We start from the raw sequence: 17644 nt of genomic DNA on the forward strand, positions 1-17644 counted from the left end.
CTTGTATCTAGGTCATTCCACAAGCTCAGGGAGAATAAACAATAAGTGAAATGGATCAACAAAGAACAGTGGTTAGAACGAATTGATACTTTGGTTTTATGGATATAACAGTCTTGATTAATGTAATTTTTCACGAAGCAATTCTTTGTTTGGATCACTCCTACATTTGAGCTTCTCAATTTTTTTATTTTCCATTTAACCACAACTTTTTTCAACTTTTCTGTAGCTTAAGCAGAACAAACAACTAATGTTTAATTATGTCCGGGAGAAAGGAGATACAAGTGCCTTGCGATTCTGTTTTCCGCATCAGTTTGCTTTTTTAGTTAGCTTTTTGTTTCATCAGCTCTACCAAATCACCCCACTATTACTTTGCATCTTATATATCATTTGTGGTTTTTTTTTTCTTTTCTTTTTTGGTTAGACAAAAAAATGCCTTTGCAAAACTTCTTCCTACTTACAACTCTAACTTCCACTCTCTTGCAGCAGCACCAAAAGTGCCAAAAAAGAGAGAGTTCTACTTCCTGTGTCCAACAGAAAAATGATAACATCTCCAGTCTCAATACTCTTTTTGTAGCAGAACAATCTTTATTTTGCATTTTTGTTTAAGAATATCTTCCTATTCTCTAATACCTAACAATGACCTACGATAATTTCGAATATATTGCTTCTGTTCTCTCTGCTATATATTCTATCAGCCAATACTTTTCAATTTTCTTGCAAAAAAATAAAAATAAAAATAAAAATCTGTTGACAGTTTCTTCCTGGTGTCCATTTGGGGAAGGTGAGCGAGCATTGATGTGCCCACAAGGTATCGTTTGTTTATCTCTTCCGAGGAATCTTTAGGTTTTGGCTGATCAAATTTGATAAACTCAACTGCATACGGATGATACTTCTCTTACTTAGCTTTATAATTATATTTTACTTTCTATTTTGATCTTCACATATATCCATTTGTGGTTTCATACACAAATAACTTAGGGTGGTTTATCATCTATGAAGGTCAGCAGGAAATTAAAAGCAATGCTTTTTTATGTTTATGTATTTGTAATTTTGTATTGGTTAAGACTACTTGAGATCCATCCACTATCTCAGAAGGACTTCATTGGTCACTTAGATTAATTTATATAATCTTTTTTCATCCCTAATATTTATGGTTTCTAATATCTAAGTAAAAATAAACAGTAGGTAGGGTTGGTTTGTTCTCTTGGATTGAATGAGTATTGTGTGTGGTTTCTTGGGTTCTCTGTAATTTCTTTACATGTGAATTTTCTGATGGACTCAAAAACAGGGGCTTAGGGGTTTCTGGATTTCTGCTCTTGAAGAGGTTGAATCGATGGGAGTCTTCTCAGTTTTAGGGCTTTTCTTCCATTTTGGGTCACAGCGTGAGCACATTTTCTTACCATCGTTTCCAGCCAGGAACTGTATTTTTTTCCTTTGTTTTTAAAAATTAAGTTGATCACAGAACCAAGTACAATAAAAATTAAGTTCATCACATTTGTTTTTAAAAATTAAGTTCATCACAGAACCAAGTACAATAAAGATTAAGTTCATCGCAGAACCAAGTACAATAAAGATTAAGTTCATCGCAGAACCAAGTACAAAACAAAAATATTTAGGTATAGCCTTGATAAGATATATGTAGCTTTCAGAGTCTTCATTTACTCTATGATATGACTGCTCCACTTCTTCAAAATAAACTCCTAATGCAACCAAAATTCAATTGAACTTTTAGGTTCACAACATTCAGCCACCAAACTGCCATGAATCACACTTAACTGCAACAATCAACAGCAACAAATAATACTCATTGTTATTAGTTTTCGACCATAATTGAACTTCCAAACCGTGCATCGCGCGGTTGGTCCCACGAGTTAGTGTATGTATACATATACTTCTTTTTGTGTTATGTTGTTCCATTTATACATTTTCTTTTAGTGACAATATAGAATTTTTGAGCTTTTCCAAGGCTTGATCAACTTTAATCAGCTTTTGCATAGGAATTTGGTTCTTAATTATTTTTGTAACTACTTCACTTTAGACTAGAATAAAACTGAAGTGCATTATAAAATATATTAATTTAAAAATTCAACAAATATTAGTCGAATCCACAAGTAAACTAGAAATATTAATTTGCATCGGCAGTTTTTGGACTCTAACTATATGTAATAAGATTATTCACAAGCTAGGGTGAAATAAAAAATATGAACAAAACAAAAGGGAGAGATGTATTTAAAATCCAATTGTGCATATTATAAATTGATCCTTTCATCAGTTCCACAATTTTCTTTCAACAAAAAAATTCCATTGGCAACTAAACAGGAAACAGCAAAGAGTAGCAGTCTAACCGAGTGCTTCAGGACAACTAACCTTCAGTGCTTTTACAAGTAAAATCAGGCCTGCTTGACCCGCCCCAGCTGCAAAAAAATAAATAAATAAACCGTAAGAAGGATGATTCTCATTAAGTATTGATCTAAAGAAGTTTTGTTAAGGATGTTTATCATCACGATGTTCACTCTTTAAAAAATTGGAAATCTGGAAAAATACAAAAGAGCTTAAATGCCTTGGATTGATTAACCAAAAAGAAAAAGGTAATAAGAGGATGAGTTGACGGATAGATTTGTAACCCTACAAAATCTAAAACACGAAGACAACTTTGTTAAATAAAATCAGCTCAGCCGTCCTGCAAATTGACTGACTGATTCAAACTGGAGTGAACCAATAGTTAAAGTGCACATGTAGATCAGTATCAAGCAGAAAGAATTACGAACTGGGCAATTTAGCAGATCTTGTTTGGAATTCTAGGTCTTGAATGAATTCCACAAGCTGATACCAAAAACTCTTTCTGTGATATCACCAATGGTTTCTTAGAGATTTCAACTATTAAGTTGTAAATCTCCAAGTTACTCCATTTTAGTGTACATGTACTTCCAGTCATGGTTTTAAATCTTGGTTTCAGACTCAGCCAAAACTGAAATTCCGGCCGAATTACCGAAATTTTGTTACAATCTTGGAAATTTTTTTTTTTTAAAAAAAGCATTTTAATGGAAATTTTGGTTTCGGTCTTGACCGAAATTTCGGATTTTGGTCAAAATTTAAAACAATGCTTCCACTAGCAATGTGAGCAATGTAGTTCAATTTTGCATGTGTATGTCTAGTCAATCATGAGGCATTTCAATGATGCTCCTCTTAGCATGAGGTCAATTGTAAACAAAATTGCAAATAGGCTATGATACAAGGTTATAGACAAGGTTTAAAATTTCGGTTTCGGTAACTGTTTCGGACCCCACCAAAAACCGAAATTTCGGCCGAAATTTTGTAACTTTTTTAAAATAAATAAATAAAATCTTTAAACCGAAATTTCGGTCCGAAATTTGGTATATGGCGAAAAATTGAATTTCGGAAATTTTCGGCTTCGGTCCCCACTGGTATCCGAAATTTCGGTCGAAATTTTAAACCATGGTTATAGACACAAGATACCCAGTACAACATGATACAATGCCACTAAATGTATTAGTTATTGTGGAGTAGCTGTATGATGATTTATCTGTGTTGGCATTTCATGCTTTCTCTATGATTTATGTAGTCGGCTTAGGTGAAAGGGCATTTCTGTAATTTACATCTTACAAGTTGAGTGAATAAAGGGAGCTATCCCATGAATGGAATAGACCCACTTCCATGAATTTCTTCCTCTCCATCTCTACTTTCTCTTATTCCCTCTCTTTATTTCTTCTATTATTATTTTTCCCTTGCATGATCTTCTACATGGTAACAGAGCGTTGTAGATCAAGCAACGAGGTCATGTATGTGTTTTTTAATTTGAAGCATAAAAGGTGTTTCTTAGATCTAACAAAAAGGAGATACAAGTACTTTTAGGCCGTACGAATGACTCCATCATCTGTATGATTCTCCATCGTTCAAATCTGGACAGAGATCAGATGAGTTGATGTAGGTCCCCAAGGTATTTCTGAATATTTTTACCCCATTTTTGGATTTTTTCTAGTAGTGCATGAGGAGTTTTCAAAATTTCTCAAAAAATAGAAGACAAATCTGGAAGTTTTTTTTCAATCTAAAGTCTGAGCATTATTTTAGAAGGAAAATCAGATCCCATCCCAACAGTTTTTGGCAATCAAGATAATGGGAGTGATTTGATTCAAGTCAGATAAGTTTTGAAGCTGCCGAAAAAAAAATTGGAGGTATTTTTTTATTGTACGAATGTGCGCTGCAAATATTTTCTGGGTGTATTTTTTGTTCTATGGATGTCTTTTCGATTTTTTTGGAAACATGAACGTTGAATCAAATAAATAAAAAAATCCTACATGCTTCTTGGGTGAACTACAAATGGATAATGTATGAAAGAAAATCATCAAGCAGTTATTTGACCATCTCAAGTCTACAGCAAATCCAAAGAAAAAGTTTGATGAACCATCCTGGAGTTGAGATCATGATAGTTGGAATCGACAGGGGATCAAACCATTTGGACTGGTCACACTCAACCAAAATATTTAATGACACCAAAGAAAAATTGGGATGCATAAATGGAAGAGTAAAGGAATCTAAAGAGAATGATCCCAAATATCAGAAGTAGAATCAGTATGAATCTGAATATCCCACGGTCCTGTTGTGGCTGCTACATTCCATGCAGCTTAGTATCAACCGAAATCAGCACAAACGACTGGAATATTTCCATTTTCATCCCCAATGAAACGATATTGAAAGCACCGATAAAAAAATCGTAACTGTATTAGTGGTACACTATATCAGTATGTATTACATAATTATTTTACTAGGAATTGCATGTGAAATGTGGTGTATGTATTAAATATGAATATTTATATGAATTGCGTGTAAAATAAAGCATATACTGAATTATCAGAAATGTGCGATAAAGCATTTCACTAGGCGTTCAATGTTATTAAACCATTATGGACTGGTGGCATGCTTATGTGATGGTTTCTAAGTGTGTATTTGTGCTTATTCTAACATTTTCTGATGTTTCATCTTAAAATTCTATCAATTGCATATTCTTCCACATGTTTCCGTGATTTTACAGGATTTCCAATGAAGTTTCAACCGAAACCGAAAGCTTCTATTTTGGTGACGACTGAAACCAAAACCGGAACCGAAATTTAAAACCTTTGTAAGCACAACACAAGATGGGATATAGTAGTGTAACGACCACCCTTTTGTTTCCCTCATTAATGATTATGTTAGGCTTTTAAGGCCATTAGATCATAACTTGAGGGTCTAGATCATCGATCCACCGTAGATCTATCCTTGATCTTGAATTTAATCTTTTATTCTCCCTCAAAATTTGTTTTGATCGAATGATCTAATAACCAACGGTTAGTACTTATTGTAGTTAATGCTTTATATGATTAACTATTTTCCTTGAAAACTTTTAAAAAAAAAGAAGAAAAGAACGGAAAATCTGTAATGAAATAGTGCCTTACGGAAAACAAAATCTTGTGGGCCCACTAGTAGCCTTCTTATTACATATGTAATTATTCCAGCCCTAGAAGACTAGTAGGGAGTTAAATTAGGAATGTTAAATAGCCAAAATAAATGGGAATCTAATCAAAGACAGCCAGACAAAATTTAGAAAGAGGTAAATTTTGGCTTTGGAAGTGATCTAAGAGGGATCACGATCCCCCCCAATTGAGATCAGCGTGCACAACTCAAAAAAATTGAGTCATGCATACTCCCCAAAATTTAGGTGGGTCCCATTTTCTTTTATTGAAAGCTAGTTAGAGGGAAAATCTCAATTTAAGATTCATTGAAACGTGTAGAAATGCTAACCTTCCTTATGGGAAGAGATAAGAATGAGAAACAACCAAAATAATGCAACAAATAAAGGAGTACATGTTTGGAAAGCATGCACCTAACCCAAAACCTCTTGACGCTCACCCAGTTCTGAGAAGGGAGGGAAAAGAATAAAAGAAAAGAAAAAGGAAAAGAAGAGAAGAAGAAGAAGAAAAAAAAAGGAAGGAAGGAAAAGGCTTACACTTGGTTTTCTTAACCCTAAATCTTTGCCCAAGTAAGTACATCTATACCTTGTCTAAGAATTGATCCTATGCTATGGTCTTTATAATGGTCCTTACAAGGAAAAAGGTGTTACTGTTATTTAAAAAAAATCATGGGATTCCACTTGTGTTAATATCTTGCTAATGCCATCAATGATTTTATTTAATAAAGCCATAAGGTTTCCGTTATAGTTAATTAAGGCTTGGAATCACAATTAATTTTGATTAATAAGAATTATTGATTTTCGAGTATGTAATAAATAGTTGGATGCACAGTTGATTTAGATTAGTAAAACGCAAATTTATGATTTTTTTATTTATAAAACTATGGGTTTTAATTGTATTCAGTAAATACACGAGTTATAGTTGAAAATCATGAGTTTCACTCGTATAAGTTAACAGTTGAATTAATGGTTGATTTCTTTACTTAATAAAAATCATAAAGTTTTGCTTATACCATTATCACTCAAGGGTTTACAATTTTTTTAGTAGTGAAATCATAGGCTTCATGGTGATATAATTATACGAGCCTTTCAGTTGTCTGTTTTTAAGACCATATGTCTCACAAATTTTCTTTTACAATTGATAGTATTAAATAAACCATAGGGCTCACTTGTATTAGTAAATGCTCAAATTTTATCCGCTAATGGCATATTTATGAATGTACCCTTGAGTCTAAATCTGGGCTGACATGTTACTTAATTATATGGGCGTGTGGATTTCTCGATCTACTAGATATGTATTCTAGTTATTATCCTCCTCAAATCTTTACAAACTTCATTGCATCAATTAAATACTTGAATAACAGTTGACCCTAATTAATAATAATCAAAGGTTTCATTTTTTTATTGATTATATACTCCGATCAACAGTAGGGTGTATCTTTAATAAAGATCAAAAACTTCATCTGTGGACTAATAAGTAAATTCGCATATTAGATAACTTACAACTACTGATCATATTTATATAGATGTAAGTATTTCTGTATGAAAGCTAAGACAAGAAGTGGTCATCTTTGTCGGACCTTTTGAGTGAAACTTTGATTATGCCAGCGAGATCTTAGTATATGTATCTCATCATTGCCAGGTTATCAATCTTCCCACCTCCTCCAGGGGGCTCGTCAATTTCTTATCCACAAATCTAACTTGAAGGCAGGTGACAGCTAGACCTTGGTTTGTAATTGTATTCAATATAACTTGTCATATGTAATGTAATTCTACGTATGTAACTATGTCTCAATAATAACTGCTTAGATTATTATACTTGTTTATTTGAAATGCATTGCGTAATAAACTGTTCTAACCCTCATGCAAAAGAATGCAGGAGAAGAAAAAGGCAAAGGTAATGTACCTCAAAACTCTCAATTGCATATCATACATGGGAGAGACTGAGGGGGAATTAAGGGTGTGGTGGTATCATCCTGGAACCTAAGGTCCAAAGGCCAACGCGAGAAGCGTGTACAGCCTTTCGTTGGCAAAACCATCCAAAGGGATAGTATCCCCGAAACGGCTCGGCATTAAATGCGAGACCGAAATCCAAGTCCATAATGCCACTACCTTTGGACAAGGGTAGTGGGTAGTTGTGCGGCAAGGACACCGGCAAAAAGGAGAAAGTCAGAAAAGAACTGACAGAAAAGTAAAATGGGGAAAAGCCGGATCTACCTGGGGAAAGTGCTGTCTCATTTTACATATTCGATGCACACATAACATATCATTCATTATTGTCAGTCATTCCTGTTTATACTGATATAGATGGCGTAGTTTTATTCTTCAATTATTTATTATTGCTTCTAGATGATTGCTAAGGATCTGAATTATTATTGCATGCCCTTTTATATTGTTCCTTTTACTCCGCTCGGTCTCTGGAGGACCCTGCTCTAACGTTATTTTCTCCACCACAGGGGTTGAGGCGTTAGATGGCGGAGCGTTTGCAAACGAAGAAACCATGGGATAAGGGATCGTGTGATCGGAGAGTTCGATTCATGGATTATTGCGCTATGACGTCTTGCGTCATTTTCTGTTTTTATTTTGCCGTAACTTTCTTTAGTTTGAACTTTAGTGATTAAAACTTTACTTTTCATTTGGAGTATGAGTATTGAAAGGACCTCTTGTTATGGTAAACTTATTTAATTTGGAATAAGATTTTTGTCGTGATTGTTGATTTTCTTATAAAAATAAAATAAAAATTAAAAAAAAAATTTCATGATTTTTGCGTTGTTCTTTTACTCGTAGCGACTTGACGGAATCGGGTCGTTACAAGTAGCAACTACATAATTTCATAAGCATGATATAGCTAGTGTATCAGTTACACCAAGAAATAACAAATCATGCTCAAGGGAGAGATGTCTGCTGAGGAGTATTATGGGGTGCTCAATATTAAAGTTGGATCATTACTGACCTATTTTTCCAAGCATTGAAAATAAGCACAGAACAGACAGAGAGGAGGAAAATATTTAAGTGCATATCTGGGCTAAACCCTGATGTAACGACCATTCATGTTAATAAAAATTTTTTTAACAAATCTAGTGGGTCTTCATAATAATGTATGGTAGGGCCCACTTAGAATCTAGATAATTAGAAAACTAAATAAACATACTATTTTACACTTCAAGCACTAAAGGGTATGAAAGGAATTAAATCAAACAATAAAGGGCGATTTAGGAAGCACAATGAATGGAGAATAAAAAAAAGGATTGAAATCCCTTCAATTTTGGTCATGCACAACTACCAAAAAGGGAGTGCGCTGACCCTTTCTCTCTCTCCCCGTTTTGGTTGGGGAGGGGTGTCGTTATCAAAAAAAATTGCTTAGTTGATAAACATGAGGTATTTTAGGAAAGTAAAAAAAAAAAAACTAATAGAAATAATCTAATATAATTAAGTCAAAGGGATAAAGCAATGGGGGAGATTTTATAGGATCTATAATTACACATTTTGGGGGGAGATCCACGTTTTCCCAAAAAGCACACTCCTCAAATCCGTCTGGGGCCCACTTTCTACCTATTTCTAACTAATTTAAAGAAAGACAAATACCTTACTTATTAGAGAATATCTCAAAAGGATTTTATTGTTGAAAATTTGCCTTCTATGTGGAGATTACTTTACGTAATTCCATCAAATTAAAAAAAAAGGGCCGTGTGTAGTGTCATTCATGCCCAAAACGTGAATGATAGAAAGAGAGAGTGGGATAAAAAAATAAATAAGTAAAAGATTTAGAGAGGGAGAGAAAGAGGTATAAAGAGAGACAGATTAAGAGAGTTAGAAAGTGTGTAAGGTGAAACGGAGTCAACTTAGTCTTCTTCAACCTCCGTCAAAAAAAAAATACAAGGGCATCAATTTTTTTTAGTTAGATCTCAATAGGTAAAAAAAACTAATAGCAAAAATAATAATAATAATAACCCTACATCATCAGTGGTATGAAGAAATGATTTTTATTGTAAAATATGGTACATCAGTACCATATAATATGAAAGAGAGGGAAAATTATTGTTTCTTTTTCTTTTATACAAACCCTATATCATCAGTACGTATAATATATATATATATATATATATATATATATATATATATATATATATATATAATTTTCATTTATAAAATAAGGTACATCAGATTATATGATGAGAAAGAGAAGAAACTGATTTTTGTATGTATATCTCATACCATCAGTGCATGGAAACAAAGTGATTTAACTTGTAAGAATACAATACTATGTACCTTGTAGTAAAAAGAGAGAAATAATTTTCTCGTAAGTTTTTCTTCTTTATCAGTGCGTATAAAGTATTAGGCTTTCCACTTATAATCATAAGGTACGTCAGTACCCGTAATAAAGGAGAAAAATGGCTTCTGTATGAAATCCTTTCTTAAATTAAAAAAAAAATAAAAAAATCATGAACTTGGTTGATTTTATTAGCCATCTTATGTCAAACTATATAAAGCTTAATTTTCTTTTCTGTAAACATTGTTTTTATCAAATACCCAACTACATAAATTCAATTCTCATTAGTGATGCATGAAGCCTCCTTGAAAGGACTTGTGTGTATTTCCAATCTAAATGTTGTCTGCACTTAGAGTAGATAATAATTCTTAAGTAATTAAACTGGACTTCTAGTATATCTCATTATCTTACTAACTCCCAGTACGTTAGCATTCAAAATAGGCTCATTTATTTTCTTAACTTCACAGTCTGTGTATTGAAGTATTTAAGATGGGTTCTTGTACCTAAACTTTGAAATAAATTTCTGGTCTATTTCCCTATCAGTTCTATGTACCAAAGTGTTTAAAATAAAATTTGTGCCTATTTTCCATCCTATTGGTTCCACTCACAAAAGCATGTGAAATGAATTTCCTGTCTAACTCCTTATCAGCCCTTGCATATAAGAAATTAAAAATGGAGTCCTTGTCTGTCCCTATTCATATCAAGTTCTATGTACTGGTGAATCAAATAGTTTCCAAATAAATTCTATATTGAGTGTATCAACTGATTTTGTGTATGCCCCAATGATTTTACCAGTAGTTGTGTTCATTAAGATAGATTGAATGACTTCCTTACAAATTCCACATAAATGTTTTCGCACATATTATTTTATACCGTCAGTGTGAATTTCCAAAGAGATTCTCACGTATATTCCATCTCCTCAGTACTAAAGACCCAATAGATTTTATGTGAAAATATCCTTAAATAGCACAATCTACCTATTAGTATATATACTTAAGGTTTTAAATTAATGATCGGGTCTAATCCACCTTTAACAAAATTTTAAGCTTACGAGAAACTTAGTGTTGTGGCCTCATTTTTAGGTTGGTCTTTCTCCCACCCTTGCGTAGAGACCCTTCGGTTCCTCACCACTCAGGTTTGAAAAGGAATGTGATAGCTAGACCTCATCAGTATGGATATTCAATTAATTCAATAGTGATAAAGACTTGTGTATGGTGCTAGATGGTATTTACTTTTCGTTAACTTATTTTAAATTGTTCAACCATATGTCATCTAGAATTTTAATTGCTTATTAAGATGTGAACCCAATAACCACCCCTATTTAAGCATATGAAAAGATTAAGAAGACAGAAAGAAATACATGAAAGAAGAAATGAAGACGAAAATGGGGAAGGGTGATGGGAGGCCATAGAGCTATCCCCGGATAATTAAGAAAAGATAAATAAATAAGGATGTTGGAATCCTATGAAGACTATAAGTCTCTAGGCGGTATGATCTATCGGAAAACGTCTCAGCGGAATGGACAGTGTGGGCAAAGACAACAAGCTCATGGGACCTGGAGTGTCTTGGGTTAAAAGATATGTTAATAATGATAAACCAGAAATGTAGTATATAAATTTCAGATTTCTTTATGTTATGTTGTTATAGTTCGATTTCTATTCCGTTCTTATAGTTTTAATTATCCTTAATTGATTCTTGTGCCTCATGGATTTACTGTTTCCAGCATGTCTACTCAACATTTATTTCAATTAATTATCTTGGTTTGTTGATTCTAGCATATACACATTTGTTTAAATCTGTTGTCTTAATTGGTAACCAATACTAGTATCGTCTCTATCACAAACTGCTGTGTAACCCAATTTTTCCCCACCAGGTATGGAGAATATGGAAGAGAGAGCATTCGTAAATGGGGAAACTTGAGTCAAAGGAGTGGGTCGAAAAAAATAAATAGTGAAGAAGAGGGAGACAGCGATATCCGTCAACTTCCCTGGCTTTTACTTGTTTTGCTAGTGGAGTGTCATATGTTTGTCTTGGAGACTTTGAATTTATGTTGGGTTTCAGAATATCTATGATTTCTTTTTAATTAGCATGTTTTAAAAAATATATAAATGGTGATTTTACAGGTTGAGTTGTTCGTAGAGACCCGTCAGATTGGGTTGTTGCACCTGATCTTGAGCTTCAAAGGATTCAATTCCTAAGTCCTAGGGAAAGTTTCTCTTTTACCATTTAAGACTGTCGATAAGTCTATAACTAGTTAGCTACATTAGAAGGGAGGCAAACAAGAGAGCCAATATTATAATGCCTCCCTTAGCAGTAACATTGTAGTCTGTATGACCCAAGGATTTAAATTTCAGTTTCGATATCAATTTCAGTTGTCGTGGAAATGGAAACGTTTTAGTTTCCATTGGAAATTTCGATGGACATCCTGTAAAATCAAGGATTTACGTAAAAACGTATGCAAATGATAAAATTTAAAGATAAAACTTCATGAAATGCTAGAATAAGCACAAATACACACTTAGAAACCATCCAATTAACAAGACAACCATCCATAACGGTTTAAAAACATCAAACACCTAGGGACATGTATTGTTGCACATGTCTGTTAATTTAGTACATACAAAATTTCACATGTAATTCATATAAATATAAGGGATTTGCTAGCGTCCATCGCAAAAGGCATTTCGCGGATGGCCTGTTACATACAACAGTAGCCACGTCGTGAATGAAGACAAAATCTGCGGAAAAGTGAGCCTCTGTGGCTGCCATAAGATGGAACGGACCATCCACGAAATGCCTTTTGCGATGGACGCTAGCAAATTCCTAAATATAATTATGTAATACATAACGATATAAGATATGCGTTTCGGTATTGGTTTCGGTAGATTAGGAAATGAAAATATTACGGTTGTTTCGTCTTGGTTTCGGTAGAAACTTAAAACCATGATTTTCCCTAGGTGTCAGATTCGAGACAAGGTGGTGGCTCTAGTAGATAAGCAAATAGAGGTGGAATGACAATGTTTGAGAGAGAAATCGAAATGCACTCACTCTGGGAAAAGAGACAAATCAAAGAAGATGTGAGGGGATCTCCATCCCTATTTACGACTAAGGTTCAGGAGTCTTAGTGCTCAAACAACTTCGACAGAGGGAGAGATCTCCTTTTCTCCATTCATGCTGACAAGGGTGCTCATGAAGCCCTTCCATATCCACAAGTAACGCCTCTAGAGACCAAGTCATCGACAATCATTGTAAGGGCCTTGCATTGCTAGACACATCTCCAGATTTTAGTGCCACCGTAAAGCAACTAGTTACTCATGCTTCTGCCCATCATACTTCCTTGTCTTCTTAGTCCTTCACGTTCCTTCTTCTCTTCAAAATAGTTATCTATTAGCAGTCTTACTCTTACCAAAGATCTACACTGCAATGTGATTGGGTGATGTTGTGGCACTCTCGCCTTTGTCATGTTTCGTTTTCTAGTTTAAATGGTTTGTAAAAGCTCCCCCGCCCACATCATGGTTGTGGTGGACGAGGGAACTTTCGGGGACGAATATATCAATTCAATATATATATATGAGGAAAGTGTTCCTGCGCAGGGAGCTTCCCTGCGCTTAAGTGGCTTAAAAAGCCACTGATTGGTTCGTTTATCGGGTCCACCTTTGCGGGGTCCACAAAAAGTGACCAATTGGTGGCTTTTTAAGCCACTTAAGCGCAGGGAGCTCCCTGCGCAGCTGTGCAGGAACACTTCTCTCTCTCTCTCTCTCTCTCTCTCTCTCTCTCTCTATATATATATATATATATATATATGGGAAAGGTGTGCGTACTCGGTCGAGTAGATAAGCTTATCTACTCGGTCGGGTTAAAAACAGTGGGGGCCCACATTTTTGGGGTGATCCAAACCATTCATTTGAAAGGCCCTTACCTAGATAGGGTGTCCACAAAAAAAATCAGCCCCATAGGATCATCTTAACCCATGCAACAGTGGAGGGAAAAATGGACAAACACAACTTGTCCACAAATCTGCCCATTTTTCCCTCCACTGTTGGATGGGTTAGGATGATCCTATGGGGCTGATTTTTTGTGGACACCCTATCTAGGTAAGGGCCTTTCAAATGAATGGTTTGGATAACCCGAAAAATGTGGGCCCCTACTGTTTTTAACCCGACCGAGTAGATAAGCTTATCTACTCGACCGAGTATGCACACCTTTCCCTATATATATATATATATAGAGAGAGAGAGAGAGAGAGAAAAAACGGTTCCTACACATATGTGTAGATAAGTTCTCTACACACTAGCTTAAAATACAGTGGGGGCCACATTATTTGGGTGATCCAAACCATTCATTTTTAAGGCCCTCACATAGATAGGGTGTCCATAAAAAATCAGATCCATAAGATCATCCTAACCATTCGAATTGTGGAGGCAAAAAATGGACTAATTTGTGAAGGTTTAAAGACATCCATTTTACCTCCACAAATCGTAGGGTTGGGATGATCCTATGGATCTGATTTTTTGTAGACACCCTATCTATGTGAGGGCCTTTAAAATGGATGGCTTGGACACCCAAACAATGTGGGCCCCCACTGTATTTTAAGCTAGTGTGTAGAGAACTCTCTACACATATGTGTAGGAACCGTTTTCTCTCTCTCTCTCTCTCTCTCTCTCTCTATATATATATATATATATATATATATATATATATATATATATATATATATATATATATATATATATGAGTTAAGTGAAGCTACACATACGTGTAGCTAACTTAGCTACACCGACAGCTTAAAATACAGTGGGCCCACATTATTTGGGTGATCCAAACCATTCATTTGATAGGACCTCACATTGATAGGGTGTGCCCAAAAAATCAGCTTCATTGGATGATCTCAACCCTTCAAACTGTGGAGGCAAAAATAGACAGATTTGTGAAGGTTTTTACACGTCCATTTTTGCCTCCACAAATCGTAGGGTTGGGATGATCCTATGGAGCTGATTTTTTGGGCACACCCTATCTATGTGAGGGCCCATCAAATGAATGGTTTGCATCACCCAAACAATGTGGGGCCCACTGTATTTTAAGCCGTCGGTGTAGCTAAGTTAGCTACACGTATGTGTAGCTACACTTTTCTCTCTCTCTCTCTCTCTCTCTATATATATATATATATATATATATATATATATGTGTGTGTGTGTGTGTGTGTGTGGCGGGGGGCGGGGGGGGGGGGTTTGCACATTTTTGGGGGGATCTAAATCATTCATTTGGAAGGCCTTTCTTTGGATGAGGTGTGTACCAAAAATCAGCCCTATAGGATCATCCTAACCCAATCAAAAGTGGAGGGGAAAATGGGCAGACACTGTGTGTCCATGTTTCTACCCATTTTTCCCCTCCACAAATGGCAGGGTTAGGATGATCCTATAGGGCTGATTTTTGGTACACACCCTATCCATGGAAGGGCCTTCCAAATGAATGCTTTGGACCCCCCCAAAAATGTGGGGCCACATAGGTTTGTGAGCTCCTGCTCAGATAAGCTTATCTGAGCAGCTGCTCACAAACCATTTCCTCTCTCTCTCTCTCTCTCTCTCTCTCTCTCTCTCTCTCTCTACATACATATATATATAGAGAGAGAGAGAGAAACACACACATGCTTATAGACTGTAAAACTTAGATGTGCAAATAGAAAAAAAAAACATTTATCATTGACGTAGCAACTCTCTTTAGGCAAGCAAGAAGACATTCCGTAGAAGTGTATGAAACAGCAGTAGTATTGTTAAAAAAAAATGTAACACCAATTGAAAATATGTAAATGAAAACTATGAATTCTCTCTAGCAAATCGATGAACATTGTTGATGTATGTATATGCCTATGGGCATATAGGTCATTGTATATTTCTCTCTTTATATATAAATACATAAGTGAGGGGGAGACTTCCCACTCACTAACTCTTTCTCTCATTCTCTTCGTCAGCAAGGTATCAGAGCCCTAGGGTTTTGAATCCCTAGGGACCACCCATAGCAACCCCTCTCCCCTTCCCTTCTTCTTCCTCTCTAACCCTAACCCTTTCCCCCCAAGACACCTCCCCACCTTTCCCAAACCCTAGCCCTAATCACCCTCTCCCTCTCCCTCTACTCTCAACCCCCACACCCCTACTCCAACCCCCCCCCCCTTTCCAGAACCCCCCGACCCCCTTCCCTCTACTCCAGCCGCCGCCCCTCCCCTCTCTAGCACCCCCCCCGACCCCGTCCCGTTTCACTCAACCCCCACGACCCCCGTCCCCTCTCCCTCCACCCCCCACGACCCCCGTCCTCTCTTCCTCCACCCCCAACACCCTCCGTCCCCTTCAGTCCCACCCCCGACCCACGTCCCCTCCTATCCAGGCCCCCGTCCCCCCTCTCCAGCCCCCGTCCCCCCATTCTCCACCTCCCGTACCCCCCCTACTCCCATCCCTCCCCAGCCGTGGCCCACCTACGCACCCAACAGCTCCTTGCCCGTTCTTTTTCCCCTCCTTCTGACCTATTTTTGTAACCCTCAACCCAAACAAAAAAAAAGAGACATCCAAATCATTCCACCCCCAGTTTCTCTTCTTTCCCCTTCTAATGGCCTAAATCCCTTTTTATCTCCTTCCCTCGTCTCTTCACAGCTCCGATTTTTATCTATATCTATATATAATCGCTTGTCTTCTTCATGTCATCAAGGTTCTCTCTCATGCCCTATTTCTCATTGGTCCTTTTTCGGAGCCGCGATCTCCATTATTGATCTCTCTGATCCCAGTCTCGGTATCGTTTCTTCTCGTCAGTGGACCCTCCTTTGTTTTTTCGATTACTCATTTATGGATTCCCCCGTTATTGAGAATCCCTCTCTCGGGCAGCCCCCAGTGGCTATTGTTCCTACGACTTGCCCATGCTCATCCTATTATAACCCCCCATCTTCTTCAATAGATGGTTCGTTTCCTCCCATGACCACAATCAGACTTGATGGTTCCAATTATCTGAATTGGAAAGTGGATGTGGAGATCTATCTGATTGCTAGGGGACAGATCTCTATTATTTGTCGTGACCCCCTCCTTCCAGTGATCCCACTTACGAGAAGTGGGAGCAGGATGATTCCCTTATTCGTACTCTCCCCTGGCAGAGTATGTCCCCTGAGATTGCCGGGACCATGATACACCTTCCCACTTCTCGCCAGGTTTGGGATCATAATGCTATTACCTTCTCCGGGAAAGGCAACCTATCCCGAATCTATGCCACCTATTCTCAATAGATGAACCTTCGCCATGGTGACACTCCTCTCTCGACCTACTACAGTCAGTTTGTTTCCCATTGCCAGCAGTTAGATATTCTTATGCCTCTTACACTGATTTGATTACGGCCGCTCAGCAGCGTGATCAGATACGTGTCGTTCAGTTTCTCGAGACTTTGGGTCCTGAGTTCATGCACCTTCGTTAGCAGATATTTGGGTCTGGCACGATGCCCTCTCTTCAGGAGGTTTACTTGCGTGCCTAATAGTGTGCTCTTGGTGACTCTGTGTCGGCCTTCGGTCGATATTACTACCACTGCTACCTATGGCGTAGGTGATCGTGCTACACGTGGTGGGGGCAACTTTGGCCGTGGCCGTGACTCTGGTCGTGGCGGTCGGGGCGGTGGACGTGATCTTCCTGCAGGGCGTGGTGGCCGACCACGTCCATATTGCTCGCATTGTCGTCGTGAGGGACACTATATAGAAACTTGCTATGTACTGCACCCTGAACTTCATCCTTCCTCTGAGCCTCGTTTTGGCCGCTCAGCACATCTCGCAGCACCAGAATCTTCAGATTCCTCTCCTTCAGTTCCACCCAGCACTCGGCCTCAGGCTGATGGGGTCTTTATGTCTCGTGCCTACTATAATGAGTTACAGCGTCTCAGGTCTACCA

The 17644-nt window shown here is 37.0% G+C and overlaps 1 protein-coding gene across 1 annotated transcript in view; it reads right to left on the bottom strand.

Moving 5' to 3' along the window:
• LOC143886399 (putative 1-acylglycerol-3-phosphate O-acyltransferase) overlaps positions 1–17644 on the bottom strand; it is a 59998-nt gene that overhangs the window by 20983 nt on the left and 21371 nt on the right. The window contains exon 3 of the mRNA XM_077390356.1: positions 2368–2414. Coding sequence (XP_077246471.1) covers positions 2368–2414 — 47 coding nt within the window. The remainder of the gene's footprint in view (positions 1–2367; positions 2415–17644) is intronic.

Source organism: Tasmannia lanceolata, unplaced genomic scaffold, assembly GCF_043159265.1.
Source record: "Tasmannia lanceolata isolate RefF3 unplaced genomic scaffold, GAP_Taslan_0.1 ptg000011l, whole genome shotgun sequence".
Classification (NCBI taxonomy): Eukaryota; Viridiplantae; Streptophyta; class Magnoliopsida; order Canellales; family Winteraceae; genus Tasmannia; species Tasmannia lanceolata.